General features: G+C 42.0%; 1 protein-coding gene across 8 annotated transcripts in view; it reads right to left on the bottom strand.

Moving 5' to 3' along the window:
* PIKFYVE (phosphoinositide kinase, FYVE-type zinc finger containing) overlaps positions 1 to 12522 on the bottom strand; it is a 301144-nt gene that overhangs the window by 227430 nt on the left and 61192 nt on the right. For all 8 annotated transcript variants that reach the window (XR_008847336.1, XM_056536875.1, XM_056536878.1 and 5 more), the window contains exons 8-9: positions 9695 to 9833; positions 1451 to 1608 (exon numbers count right to left, since the gene is read on the bottom strand). Coding sequence is in view for 7 of the 8 variants with exons in the window: in XM_056536875.1 (XP_056392850.1) it covers positions 1451 to 1608; positions 9695 to 9833 (297 nt within the window). In the remaining variant the exon portion in view is untranslated. The remainder of the gene's footprint in view (positions 1 to 1450; positions 1609 to 9694; positions 9834 to 12522) is intronic.

The raw sequence follows: 12522 nt of genomic DNA, 5'->3' as shown, positions 1-12522 counted from the left end.
GAGCGCTGTATAGAGCCGCCCCACAGCTCTACAATAGATAGGACGATCACAGCGCATGTCAGGAGTGATACCCGCTGTGATCTGTTCTTACCTGCAGGCACTAATACTCCCAACATGGAGCAAACTCTGCTCCATGATGGGAGCTGTAGTACCTGCATTAATAGACAGATCACAGAGAGTGTAATTTCTGACACCTGTTGCGATCTATCTATTAATGCAAGTACTACAGCTCCCAGCATTGAGCAGAGTGTGCTCCATGTTGAGAGTAGTAATACTTGCAGTTAAGGAAATATCACAGCGGATGTCACTCCTGACACTCGCCGTGATCCTCCTGTATAAAGTATAGATGCGGCGGACGCTCTTCTATGGTCCCCTGCACGGCCGTACATACACTTATTCATATTTCCTGCAGAGAGCTGTGATTGGCTGGAAACATCTGGCAAATCACAGCTCTCAGTGGGAAATATGAATAGGTGTATATTTACGGCAGTGCAGGGGACCATAGAAGAGCGGCTGCCCGCATCTACACATTATACAGGAGGATCGCAACGGGTGATCTGTCAATTAGTAAAGGTACTACTACTCCCATCATGGAACAATGTGTTCAATGCTGGGAGTAGTAGTACAACCTAAAAAAAAAAATGTAAAAAATTAAAAAAAATAAAACACACACACACACACACACACACACACACTCACACTCACTCTCTACATCTTTATTATTGTCGGCTACATTTTTAGGTCCCCCACCCCCCACATAAATTGATCCCCGTTTTAAAAATTAATAACAATTTTGTTATAAAAAATATGAATTTCGTTAGACAATTTTTTCCTTCACTACTGTATCTTTTATTTTATTTTTTTAAAGGTACCCTACGAAAATTTTATTTAAAAAAAGGTATCACTTTTTTTGGATCACTAAAGTCCCAAAAATTATAAAAAACGCCTGCAAAAACGCCAAAGTTAAAACCCACATATCGTTTTTTCACTCCCATAGACTTCTATGGGAGAAAACATGCTGAGATTTTGGAAAACGCCCAAAAAAGAGTGAAAAAATGCCAAACTGAAAAACGGCAAGTGGAAAAAGAATTTTGCGATTTCTCATTGATTTACAGCTAACATCTGGCCGCAGCGTTTTTTGGCCGAAAAAACGCCATGCGGCAGAATTGGCATTTTTCTTGGCGTAAAAAAAAAAAAAAAAACAAGTTAGAAACTTAGCCTTAAAGATATTGATCAGAGTGTCATTGTTAAGATAACTGTGCAAACAAATAACTTTGACAGATACCACCGTTCAATCAATCGCCTTATTATGTTTGCATACACTAACATGTAATTTCTTTGCTTTGTAGCCTGACTCACTGACCTTGTAAAACCAATATAATCTCTAAAACCTTACTATGAATACAGCACCACATTTAGTGATGAAACAATCCTGCACACAGTACATTACCTAGTAGTGACGTGTCCATTTCTAATCAACCAGTTGACTAGTTCCTTCCCCACAATGCAGTTAGGGTAGGTGCGCAGCCAGTAGCGGTGATCCTGAAATTCCATGCCACTGTTGTGGTGACAGATCTTCTTCCACAATTCCTTCAGCTGCACAGAATCCTTAAATAAGTGCAGAAAGGCAAGTGCATTAACAAGTCCTATCTCAATTATCAAATTACTTTGGCACCTGAAAACAGTAATGTAACAGTAATTGAGGATGACAATTTTTTAAATAAACCACTGAACTTTATATGGGGAAATTTTTGATGCATAAAAACGGGCATAAAAAGGTAGAAACAGATTAAAGTTTAGTGGCGGAGTAACGTATAAGATATGTTATAAGATATGTCCTTGTAATAAAATAAAATCAGAGCAAACAAAGGGAAACAAATACTCAAGAATAAAAACGACCTATTTTACGGCAGTTTTTTTGCTTTAAAGGGGTTATCCACCAAAAGGTGATTATAGTAGTATGCACCTGCCAGAACTGAGTATTTCCTGTTGAATTTCGTTCTCTAAACTACACATCCCATAGTTCCATAGTTTGTAAGTATGAGGTCACTTTCCCCCCTCCCACACACCAGTCACCCCCAGCCACTGAATCCCACCTGTGATCCCTTCAATGTAATACACCAGTGTTTTCTAATCAGGGTACCTACAGCTGTTGCAAAATTCTCTCTCTCCCACCCAGCAGTCACTCCACCCATTGAAGCAGGACAGACTCCCTTCTCCCGACTAATGATGTCAGGTCTCAACGCACTGCAACCTGGTAAATCCCGATACCTGAGTAATTTTGTATGCTGCTAAAAAATAAATATTGGGGCGATAATCACCGAAGAATTGTGAGACCACCATCACCGCACACAGGTACAGACACTATATTATGAAATACACTAATTTTACAGCCCCTGTAGCATAGTCAAATAAAAAAAAATCCTGGAATACTCCTTTAATTTTACATTTTGTTAACATAGCTTTAGGATGCAAGAAGGCTTAGAAATATAGAGGCAAATTTGTGCGGCTAGAAAAAGAAAGAAAAAAAAAAAGTCATTGTTACACATGACACCATTAAAAAAGAAAAAAAAGTGACTAAAATGTCAACTGTACCCCAAAATTGCACCACTAAAAAAGTCATCTGATCCCACAAAAAAACTCAGATCATGGCAATGAAGAAACAAGATATTTTTACGGTGTAAAAAGTAGTACACCGTTAAAAAAAAAAAAGTCACTAAATTGTGTACCATATATTAGCACAAATCTGCAGCATAAAATTAAAGGGGTATTCTAGGAATTTTTTTTATTTGATTATGCTACAGGGGCTGTAAAGTTAGTGTAGTTCATAATTTAGTGTCTGTACCTGTGTGTGACTGTTTTCTCACAATTCTTCTGTGATTTTCACTCCAATATTTATTTTTAACAGCATACAAAATGACTTGGCTCAGATTTTTCCCAGGTTGCAATGCGGCCGAGACCTGACTCACTAGTCAGCTAATGACAGGGAGCCTGTCTGCTTCAATGGGTGGAGCCATCGCTTGGTGGGAGAGAGATCAATCTGCAACTAATGCAACAGCTGTAGGCACTTTGATTGAAAACCACAGGTCTTTCAATGGGCGGGGTGGCTGATGTGTGGGAGGGAGGAAAATGGAATTGTGGGATTTGTAGTCAAAAAAGAAAAGTCAAAGAAATACCAGTTCACAAAAAGTAGCCACAGGATTATGGTAATCTCACAACATAGCCATTTAGCCCTAAGACAAGCGCAGATCCTTCCTAAGCATGTCCATTACTACCTGCCAGGTACATACTAAAATCACCTTATGGTGGATAACCCCTTTAACATTGACAAGAACATCGTAACAAAAGAAGAAAAAAAAATAAAATAACTCCATGTAAAAATGGAATGTATTGCAAAATGTCACATACATCCTAGAATGGTTCCAATGAATGTTTGCAAAAAAAACCTCTGCAAATGAAAAATGATGTCCCAGAATCTACCGAAGATTTAATTTCTGTAGAATACCTGAGGAGTTAAATTTCCCTTTGAATATGGTAAGGGGTGCAGTTTTTAAAAAGGGGTGATTTATGGTTGTCTCAAAACATATCGGCCCCTTAATTCTTTTTCAGAACTGAACTGGTCCCTTTTTTCCCCCTCTAAAATGGTTTCCATGTCGTGGGCCTCTTTGCAGGTTACCCGTTTTAGTGCAGTATCTTCCTGCTCTGCTATACTAGCCAAGTTATGATTGTTGGGAAATTCATATACCTACCAATGTGGATTTCTCTTTTCTTAAAGGTATGTGGCACTTATTTTGCCATATGTACAACCCTGTTGATATTGAGCAGACAGATACTGCGATTGGTATTTATGTTGTTTTATTGAAAATAACCTTTAAATAAAACAAAAACAAAAACAGATCCAATGTATTAATAACCCCCTTATCCCCCACATCCCAACTGTAGTACTGTACTGTAAATCATCCTTCCAGCCCAGTACACTTGATATAGCACTATGCCATGGCATAGAAAAAAGGAGGAGATGCAGTTTTATGACTGGCCAGAGAAGTAAGGAAAAGCAAGTCCATGTATGAGCAATGCTGGCAAACAGCCCAGCTGTAATCCCAACTCCTGGAATGGAAAGAATGGAAAACAATAGTTGTGTACCATGAAGGGGACCCTCAAGGGCTAAATAACCTCACAAAGAGAAAATAAAAATCAACTTGTCATAACTACTACTGAAAGTACAGAGGCACTAATTTAATTCTATATAAATAAATAGTATTAAGTGATTTATTGTGTGAGGTTACTTTTACATCAACTTGAGCATGTAGCTCCCACTAAGTATAAGTATTGCTTTTGACTGTTATATAAATAAAGCCTTCAAGTGTTTTGGCCCCCGCCAGTGTGAATGTACCCTTAAAACACTACACTACACTACACTGACACATAATGAAGGGTAAAACACTACATATACACCCCCTTAAACTGCCCCCCCCCCCCCCAATAAAAATGAAAAATGTATCGTACGGAAGTGATTCCAAAACGGAGCCTCCAGCGGTTGCAAAACAACTCCTCCTCCTCAGCAACAGCTGGAGGCACCCTGTTTGGGAATCACTGGCGTAGAATACCCCTATGTAATCCCTAATTTAGTCCTCAAATGCGAATGGCGCTCTCCCACTTCAGAGCCCTGTCATATTTCAAGGAAACAGTTTAGGGCCACATATGGGATATTTCCGTACTCGGGAGAAATTGCACAAACATTTTTGGGCTACACCAGCCTGTTAGTGTAAAAAATTTTTAATATTTACACTAACATGCTGGTGTTGCCCCATACTTTTTATTTTCACAAGGGGTAAAAGAAAAAAAAAAAAAAAGACCCCCAAAATTTGTAACGCAATTTCTCCCGAGTACGGAAATACCCCATATGTGAGTGTAAAATGCTCTGCGGGCGCACAACAAGGCTCAGGAGTGAGAGCGCACTATGTACATTTGAGGCCTAAATTGGTGATTTGCACAGGGGTGGCTTATTTTACAGCAGTTCTGACATAAACGCAAAAAAATAAATACCCACATGTGACCCCATTTTGGAAACTACACCCCTCACGGAATGTAACAAGGGGTATAGTGCGCCTTAACACCCCACAGGTGTTTGAAGAATTTTCATTTAAGTTGGATGGGAAAAATTGTACATTTGGGGGGAAAAACTGCACTTTAGTGAAACATTTTTTCTCATTTACACATCCGACTTTAACGAAAAGTCGTCAAACACCTGTAGGGTGTTAAGGCTCACTGGACCCCTTGTTATATGCATTGAGGGGTGTATTTTCCAAAATGGTATGCCATGTGGGGAGTTTTCTGCTGTTCTGGTACCATAGGGCTTCCTAAACGCGACATGCCCCCCAAAAACCATATTAGCAAAATTCACTCTCCAAAATCCTAATGATGTTGCTCCTTCCCTTCTGAGCCCTTGACGTCACCGTCCGTGCGCACAGTGACAGCTCAGGAGGACGCCGCCGGAGCCAGATGTAGAGTGGACCCCGGGCACAGGTAATTATAAAACCGGGGATGGGGGAGGCAATGGGGCCGGGGCGGTGCGGTGGGGGGTGCGTTGGCGGTGATAGGACTCAGGAGGACCCCAGGACAGGCAGGGGAGAGAGGCGGGTGGCGGCGGCGGTCTATGGCACCGCAAAAGCCGCTGCAGTTCATTGATTTAAAGCACCCGCTTTAAATCAATGATCTGCAGCGGTGTCGCGGGGGGGATAAAAAGCTGATCACTTAAACCGGAATATCGGTATAAGTTATCGGCCATCGGCCCTAACCTCCACAGATTATCGGTATCGGCCCTAAAAAAAAAAAAAAAAAACGATATCGGTCGATCCCTATTATATACATACACACACAAACACATAGCATACATACACACACATTATGCATACACATACCATACATACACCTCCCCCCACAGCATACATTACATACACACATCATACATATGTACACACCATACATACATACAAACATATACACCCCCCAGCCATTCCACTTCCAAATCATTCCAACCCAACACCTAAACCAACCGAACCCCTTCCCTCTGCACTTCCTCGGCCTCCTCACCTGTGTCGGCCACGAGTAGAGATAGACACGGAGGTCCTGGAAAAACAGCGTCGGAGGCTCGGCCACTCGCCGATAGGCCGCACGGACTCCGTCACCAGGGTTAGACTGGAGATAAAAACCAGCCCTGGAAATATTTGTATATCAGCCCAACAGCAATGCATCATTGTGGCAGCACAGGTCGCAGGGAAGGGACAATGAAGCCTAGCACTTGATATGCCAGGCTTCTGTTTCCTCATGTTGCAGGCTTGATGCCGTTCCCCTTGTCTCAAGCTTTGAGTCAAGGGGCGCTGTATCAAGTGTGCAACATGACAGACTCAAAGAGAACCTGTCATCAGTGCCATCCCTACCATATCCTGCCCCAGATCTGTGGTCCCGTTCGTCTGTTATCTTATTCTGGCGACTACCAACAGGATATATATACGGAATCTGTCATCAATGTATCACATTTAAGGAAGAAGCCACCAAGCAAAAGCGGCTACAGGCAGTCTGTGAGAGACCAAGTCTCAATAAGGATACAAAAGCAAGTCCACTGGAGCCCTCCAGGTAAAACCAGGAAACAAGGTATACATATTACATCAACATGTACAGGAAAGGTTTCGGTTCTCTCCAGGACTTTTCTTCAGGAGAAATGTTGCCTGTACACATTTGATATAATAAAAGTACATTTTCCATGCACAATTATACTGTATACCTTTCGAGAAGTCATGCAGTTACTAAATAAAACAGTACATAAGGTATATAAGGAGGAATATTGGGGGAGATTCATCAAAACTCGTGCAGAGGAAAAGTCCACCAGTTACCTATAGCAACCTATCAGCTTGCTTCATAAATTTTTCAGAGGCCATTTCAAAAATGAAAGAAGTAATCTGATTGGTTGCTATGGGCAGCTGGTCGACTTTTCCTCTGCACAAATTATACTGAGACCAATAACACCAATATAAAAGGAGGAATATTGTCACTATACATATTACCATCATACTTTTACTGATCAAAGCTTGAATACTGCAAAGCTTAAAGTGGTATTCTGCTACTTATTTCCTATCCACAGGATAGGAGATAACTGTCTGATCACAAGGGGTCCGACCACTGGAACCCCCTTCAATTTCTTGCATGACACTTTCCTAGTGCATTCATCTCTATGGGAGAGCCAGAGATACAGGAGTGCTATATGCTTGTGCCTGCTCTCCCAAAGAGATAAATGGAGGGGGGGTGTCGACCCTCACTCCATGGGTGAAGAGAGCCAGAATGCCATGGATAGGGAATAAGAAGTAAAGTAGTGGAGTTCACCTTTAACAAATTTCTTTTGAATCTGGGAAGTTAGGAAAAAAAAAGATTTTTTCTTAAAACAACAAGCGCAATGTTTCAGATTTTGAGAGGTGGATGTTAAAATATATGTTTATTTTCCTACTATTTTCCCAGCTATATTCTGCACAAGTCACTGGACCCACCCCAAGGACTAGTACCCGGGTCAAAGCGGCATTTTTAAATTATGATTACTCTGAAACACCTGAGTGTCTCAGTGTAATTCATAGTGTCCCACGAATGCAATGACGGCACCAGTTTTATACTACCTGTGGTTTGGGCAGCATAAAACTGATGACAGGTTCCCTATAACTGTAGTTAAAGGAAAGCTGTCAGCAGAGTCACCCACACTAACCAGTGGTACTGGCTGGTAGTGCGGGTGACCCTGATTAAAACGAAGCTCACCATGCCCGGATCAGTCGCTCCTTTCTTCCATTATTTACATTTTTCAGAATATGCAAATTAGCAGCAAGTGGCACAGGCAGGGTTACGATCCATGTCTAGAGCACTGTGACATCAGCACTCAGCCCAGCTAATCTTTATTCCTTGCCTCCCTCCACCTCCTGCCCATAATGTAATTTAATCTACCATGTACTGTATGGGGGACATTTATCAATGTTGGTGTAAGGTAGAAAAGCTTTTACCTGTTTGCTTGATGTATTGTTTGCTCAGTTGCTCAAAATTTACCAAAAGGTGCACAGGACTTGATAAATTTTGTGCAAATATAGAAACCAGTGAACTGCAGAGATTGGTTTAAGCTTTGTGCTCTGGCATCTGACACTTTTGTACGTGTCCCATTAGGTGTAGGTTTGCGCAAAAAAACTTATAAATTAATTTGCGCAAATAATAAATACAGCTCCACTGCAAAAAGTGGGATACAGTGCACCAAGCAGTAGACAACTTTGAAAGATTTTCTACTGAAAATTGTGTAAAAAAAATGCTATTGTGCAAAATTTGCAGGGACATTTAGAACATTGAAGTGGTGCAAACCCAATGATAAATGTCCCCCCTATGTGTTTATGTACATCTCTCTACCAAACAGTGTGTAGCTAGCTTTTGCAAAGCTACAACTCCCAGCATGCCCGGACAGCATTTGGCTATCTGGGCATGCTGGGAGTTGTAGTTTTGCAACAGCTGGAGACACACCTGAAGACCCACTATGAAGCTGCACTGAGGCCGCTTCCGTGTGTACCCAGAAAGCTGTACATGCGCAGTAGATGAGAATACAGAGTGGGGAGAGGCAGAGGAGGGCAATGAATACTGATCAGCCGGGCCGAGCGCTGAACGAACAGAGCTGGTGTCACAGTGCCCTAGGCAAGTATTGTAACCCTTCCCTTGCCAATTGTTGCTCATTTGCATATTTAGAAAAATGAAGATAACAGAGCAGGATGCGGGCATGGTGAGCATCGTTTTTATCAGTGTCACCTTCAATACCAGACAGTATCACTGGTTAGTCCAAGTGGCTCTGCTGACAATTTTCCTTTAAATATAGTAAACTATACTTAATTGAAAGACAATAAAAAAAATAAACAAGCAAATTACATTGCAAAAAAAGAGAACCAAAGTGCCCAGCAGGTCTCCCCTCTTCAGCCCTCCTTACAACACGTCTCCCCTCTTCAGCCCCCCTTAAAACATGTCTCCCCCTTCAGCCCCCCTCTTAAAACACGTCTCCCCCCTCTTCAGCCACCCGTTATAACACCTCCCACCCCAATAACACCTCTCCCCTCTCCAGCCTCCCTCTTATAAACACATCTACCCTCCCCAGACTCCCCCCACACCACCACCACCACATACAAGGACTCTCAGCCCCCATCACTTCCACACACCTGACCACCCGCTCTCCACACACACACACACACACACACACACACACACTTATCCAGTGCAGCACATCTTCCCCCGAGCAGCATCTGTTCCTGTGTGCCAGAGGAGCAGAGAGGAGGCAAGAGAGGAGAGGCAGCCAGGAGTGTCCTGTCTGTACTGTAGGTCAGACTCTGTAGCCTCTGTCAGTCTTCTCCCGGACAGGAGAGAAGAGCAGAAGAGCCTCATGGCAGATCCGGCTCTGCCTGCGAGTACCTTGCAGCCGGTACCAGCTCAGGGGGGAGGGGGGGGGATAACTTAATTATCGGTCACCCAGCAGGAATTCCTGGGGGGATCCAACCCCCAGTTCCTATGCTCCTGCCCTTAAAATGGTGCACAAGGCACACATACAAAGTCAAAGAAAATTGCGTGAAAACAAAAGCAGAATTTTTTGAAAACTTAGATAAATGCATGTGTAAAGCAAAGCAGAATTTTATACCAAAAGTATCTTCCTCTCATCTTCATTCGTGTCATTCTTCAGGTATGTACGAGAAGCCTGGGGGCTGACAGATGATTCGTAGGCTGGTACCATAGGAGAGCCAGAACGGTCCAGTGACAAGTTAGTAATACTGGCAGACCTGGACAGAATTAAAGAGAATTAAATGTATTACATTTCAAGAACTAAGTACCCCTCATTGAAAAGAAGACAGTTTCCCATTGTATTTATAAAACTAAGGATCTAAAATTTACTAGACAATGCATGAATACACGGATGACCACCCAAGAGGGCAGCATTTTCAACAGGGTTATCCACATTACAAATCTAATTTCTTTTTCAAAAAGCCATGGGCACTGGTTTGTTGGGCTGTAATAGTCATGTGTCATCGCTTCTTAAATTATACTGTACTGCCAAACACTGATCATACAAAACAGACACCTCAGTCCCTCCCAAAATGGGGAGTGAATCTTCCACAAGGCAGAATAATTTCTAAACAATAAAAAAAAAAAGCAATTTTATGTAAAATTTTAAGTTACCATGGGAAATCAATAATAGAGAAACAGGAATAGTCCTACCAAAGTCGGGGCAGTATATCCCATGAAAGTGTGTTTACTAGCAAAAGAAGATACAGTAATGGAAATGAACCAAATCTGACTAACATACATAATAAGACATGAAGGAAGGGAAACCCTTCCCCTATCCAGCCTAATCATAACACTGGGGCTATTTACCAAATACAGATTTCTAGTCTGGGCCGTATATGATGCCTTTTTGATGGGATTGGACAAGTGGGGGGCTTTAGTAATCCAAAGAGGTAGTTAGAGCAAGTCAGCTAAAGAAAACAGGTGAGTGTAAGTGCTCTCAATTTGCACCCAAGGTTTAGCCAGAATTCCCTTCCACCAATCTCTAAGCAAACCAACTAGTGTGGCAACATTATAGCCTTTTAAGTCGGCAACTCCCAAACCCACTAATTCTCTAGCTTTGGTAAAGATGGAAGCTGCAAGTCTGGGTCGCTTATGAGCCCAAACAAAGCTGGAAAGAAGAGCATGGCTTTCTTAAAAAACACTGGGGGACATAGAGGAGCAAAGTCCTGTAGAGAAACAGAAAGCAGGGTAAGAGGAACATTTTAAAAATGGCCACTCTGCCCACCCAGGAGATGTGTAAGCCAAAATCGGTAAGCCTCTCCGCCTCAATTGCTATATCGTTTAGAAAAGGTTCATAGTTGGATGAGCAAAGTTTATTGTGCGGAAAGGCTATTAATACCCACTATAACACCTACAATCCTCCTAGGAAAACTATCTAGTATCAATCATATACCTGGTAACAATAAATACTAACAGTATATACACCTTATATATGAATAACACTATATATCTTTTTAGTGTTATTCATTATCTCCTGTCTCCGTATTTTAATCTCTGCACAATATATTTTTAAGTATAATCATGTTATGTTATTTAATTATAGAGTATATATTACATTGAGAGATGGCTGACTGATAAGTAAGCTTACGTGCCTCAGATAGGATGAAGCTGTCATGTTTCATGGCAGCGGGAGCCAGGTGGCGCCGCGGGATCGCGATTCCGGTTCCAGCGATCGGCTCGTGCGCCAATAGGTCTAGATACACATAAATAGCAAGTCTGGTGAGTGAGTGATAGCTCCTGAAGAAGTGAGGAGACCCACGAAACGACGTCCGTTGAGGGTGCACGGGGTCCCTGGATGGCCACTGGAAGTATGCCTGCTATAGGTAATGTAGTAGCTTGATGTTCCTCATTTTTTCAATATTGTGTATTCATGTATTGCGGACATTACCTTTACTTTATTGTATGGAGGATTTATTAGCTATCTGGCATGCTCCAATATATTATATTTGATGTGACCGGGGATCCCATGCCATTTGCTGGGTTTATGTATTTTATGGGTTAGGGGTGTCTGTCCAGTTGTATTTACGGTAGTTTTTTCTATATTTGTGCTATAATAAAGTTTACTGATTTTTGATATTATATGGTGGTGATTTTTGTGGTGACAATTATAGGTGTATATATATAATTTAATACCCAAGTAATTAAGGTGGGAGGATTGCCAGTCAAAGGGATGGAGTTGTTTCAAGGTAACAATCAAGGTGGGGTCGAGGTATAGTGGTAGAGCTTGTGTTTTCGAGGTATTGAGATGGTAATAGGATAGAGTGCGTATAGTCACACACACTGCATTTAGGTATAGACAACTTGTTGTAAGCCACTCGTAGCCTCTGCTTTTTCCATAAAAAGGTAATCAAGGCCATTTGCAGTATTTGTTAATCTATATGTTTAACAGGTAATGGGATTGTTTATAGTAAATATAAATGAGGAGCAAAGCTTACCATTTTGAGCAAGTTGGCTCTACCAAATAAAGACAACGGAAGATCTGCGCATGTCTACAGTTCTCTAAAGATTTATCTGAAAACGTGGAAAATTAAGACCGTAAATTGCTGAGGCCTATTTATCCGTTTTAACCCCTAAATATGTCAGCGTATAGGAGGTTGTTGCCACCAGATGACAGATATGATTGGGAAGAGATGGTTTCAGAGTAGAGCAGTCACTCCCTCAAAATCCTGTCCAGACAAGAAATTAAAGGGGTACTCCAGCCCTAAGACATCTTATCCCAGGGGTCCCGCTGCTGGGGACCCCCGCAATCTCTCATGCAGCACCCACCTGACTCAGCTGCATGAAGCGATGATCGCTCTGTGTCTGAAGCCTCACGACCATAGGGCCGGAGTATCCTGACATCACACCCGCCTCCTCACTGCAAGCCTATTCGAGGGGGAGTGACGGCCATCAGGCCCACTCCCA

Source organism: Hyla sarda, chromosome 8 (genome assembly GCF_029499605.1).
Source record: "Hyla sarda isolate aHylSar1 chromosome 8, aHylSar1.hap1, whole genome shotgun sequence".
Classification (NCBI taxonomy): domain Eukaryota; kingdom Metazoa; phylum Chordata; class Amphibia; order Anura; family Hylidae; genus Hyla; species Hyla sarda.
Note: the sequence above shows the minus strand (reverse complement) of the source record. Positions and strands in the feature narration are given on the sequence as shown.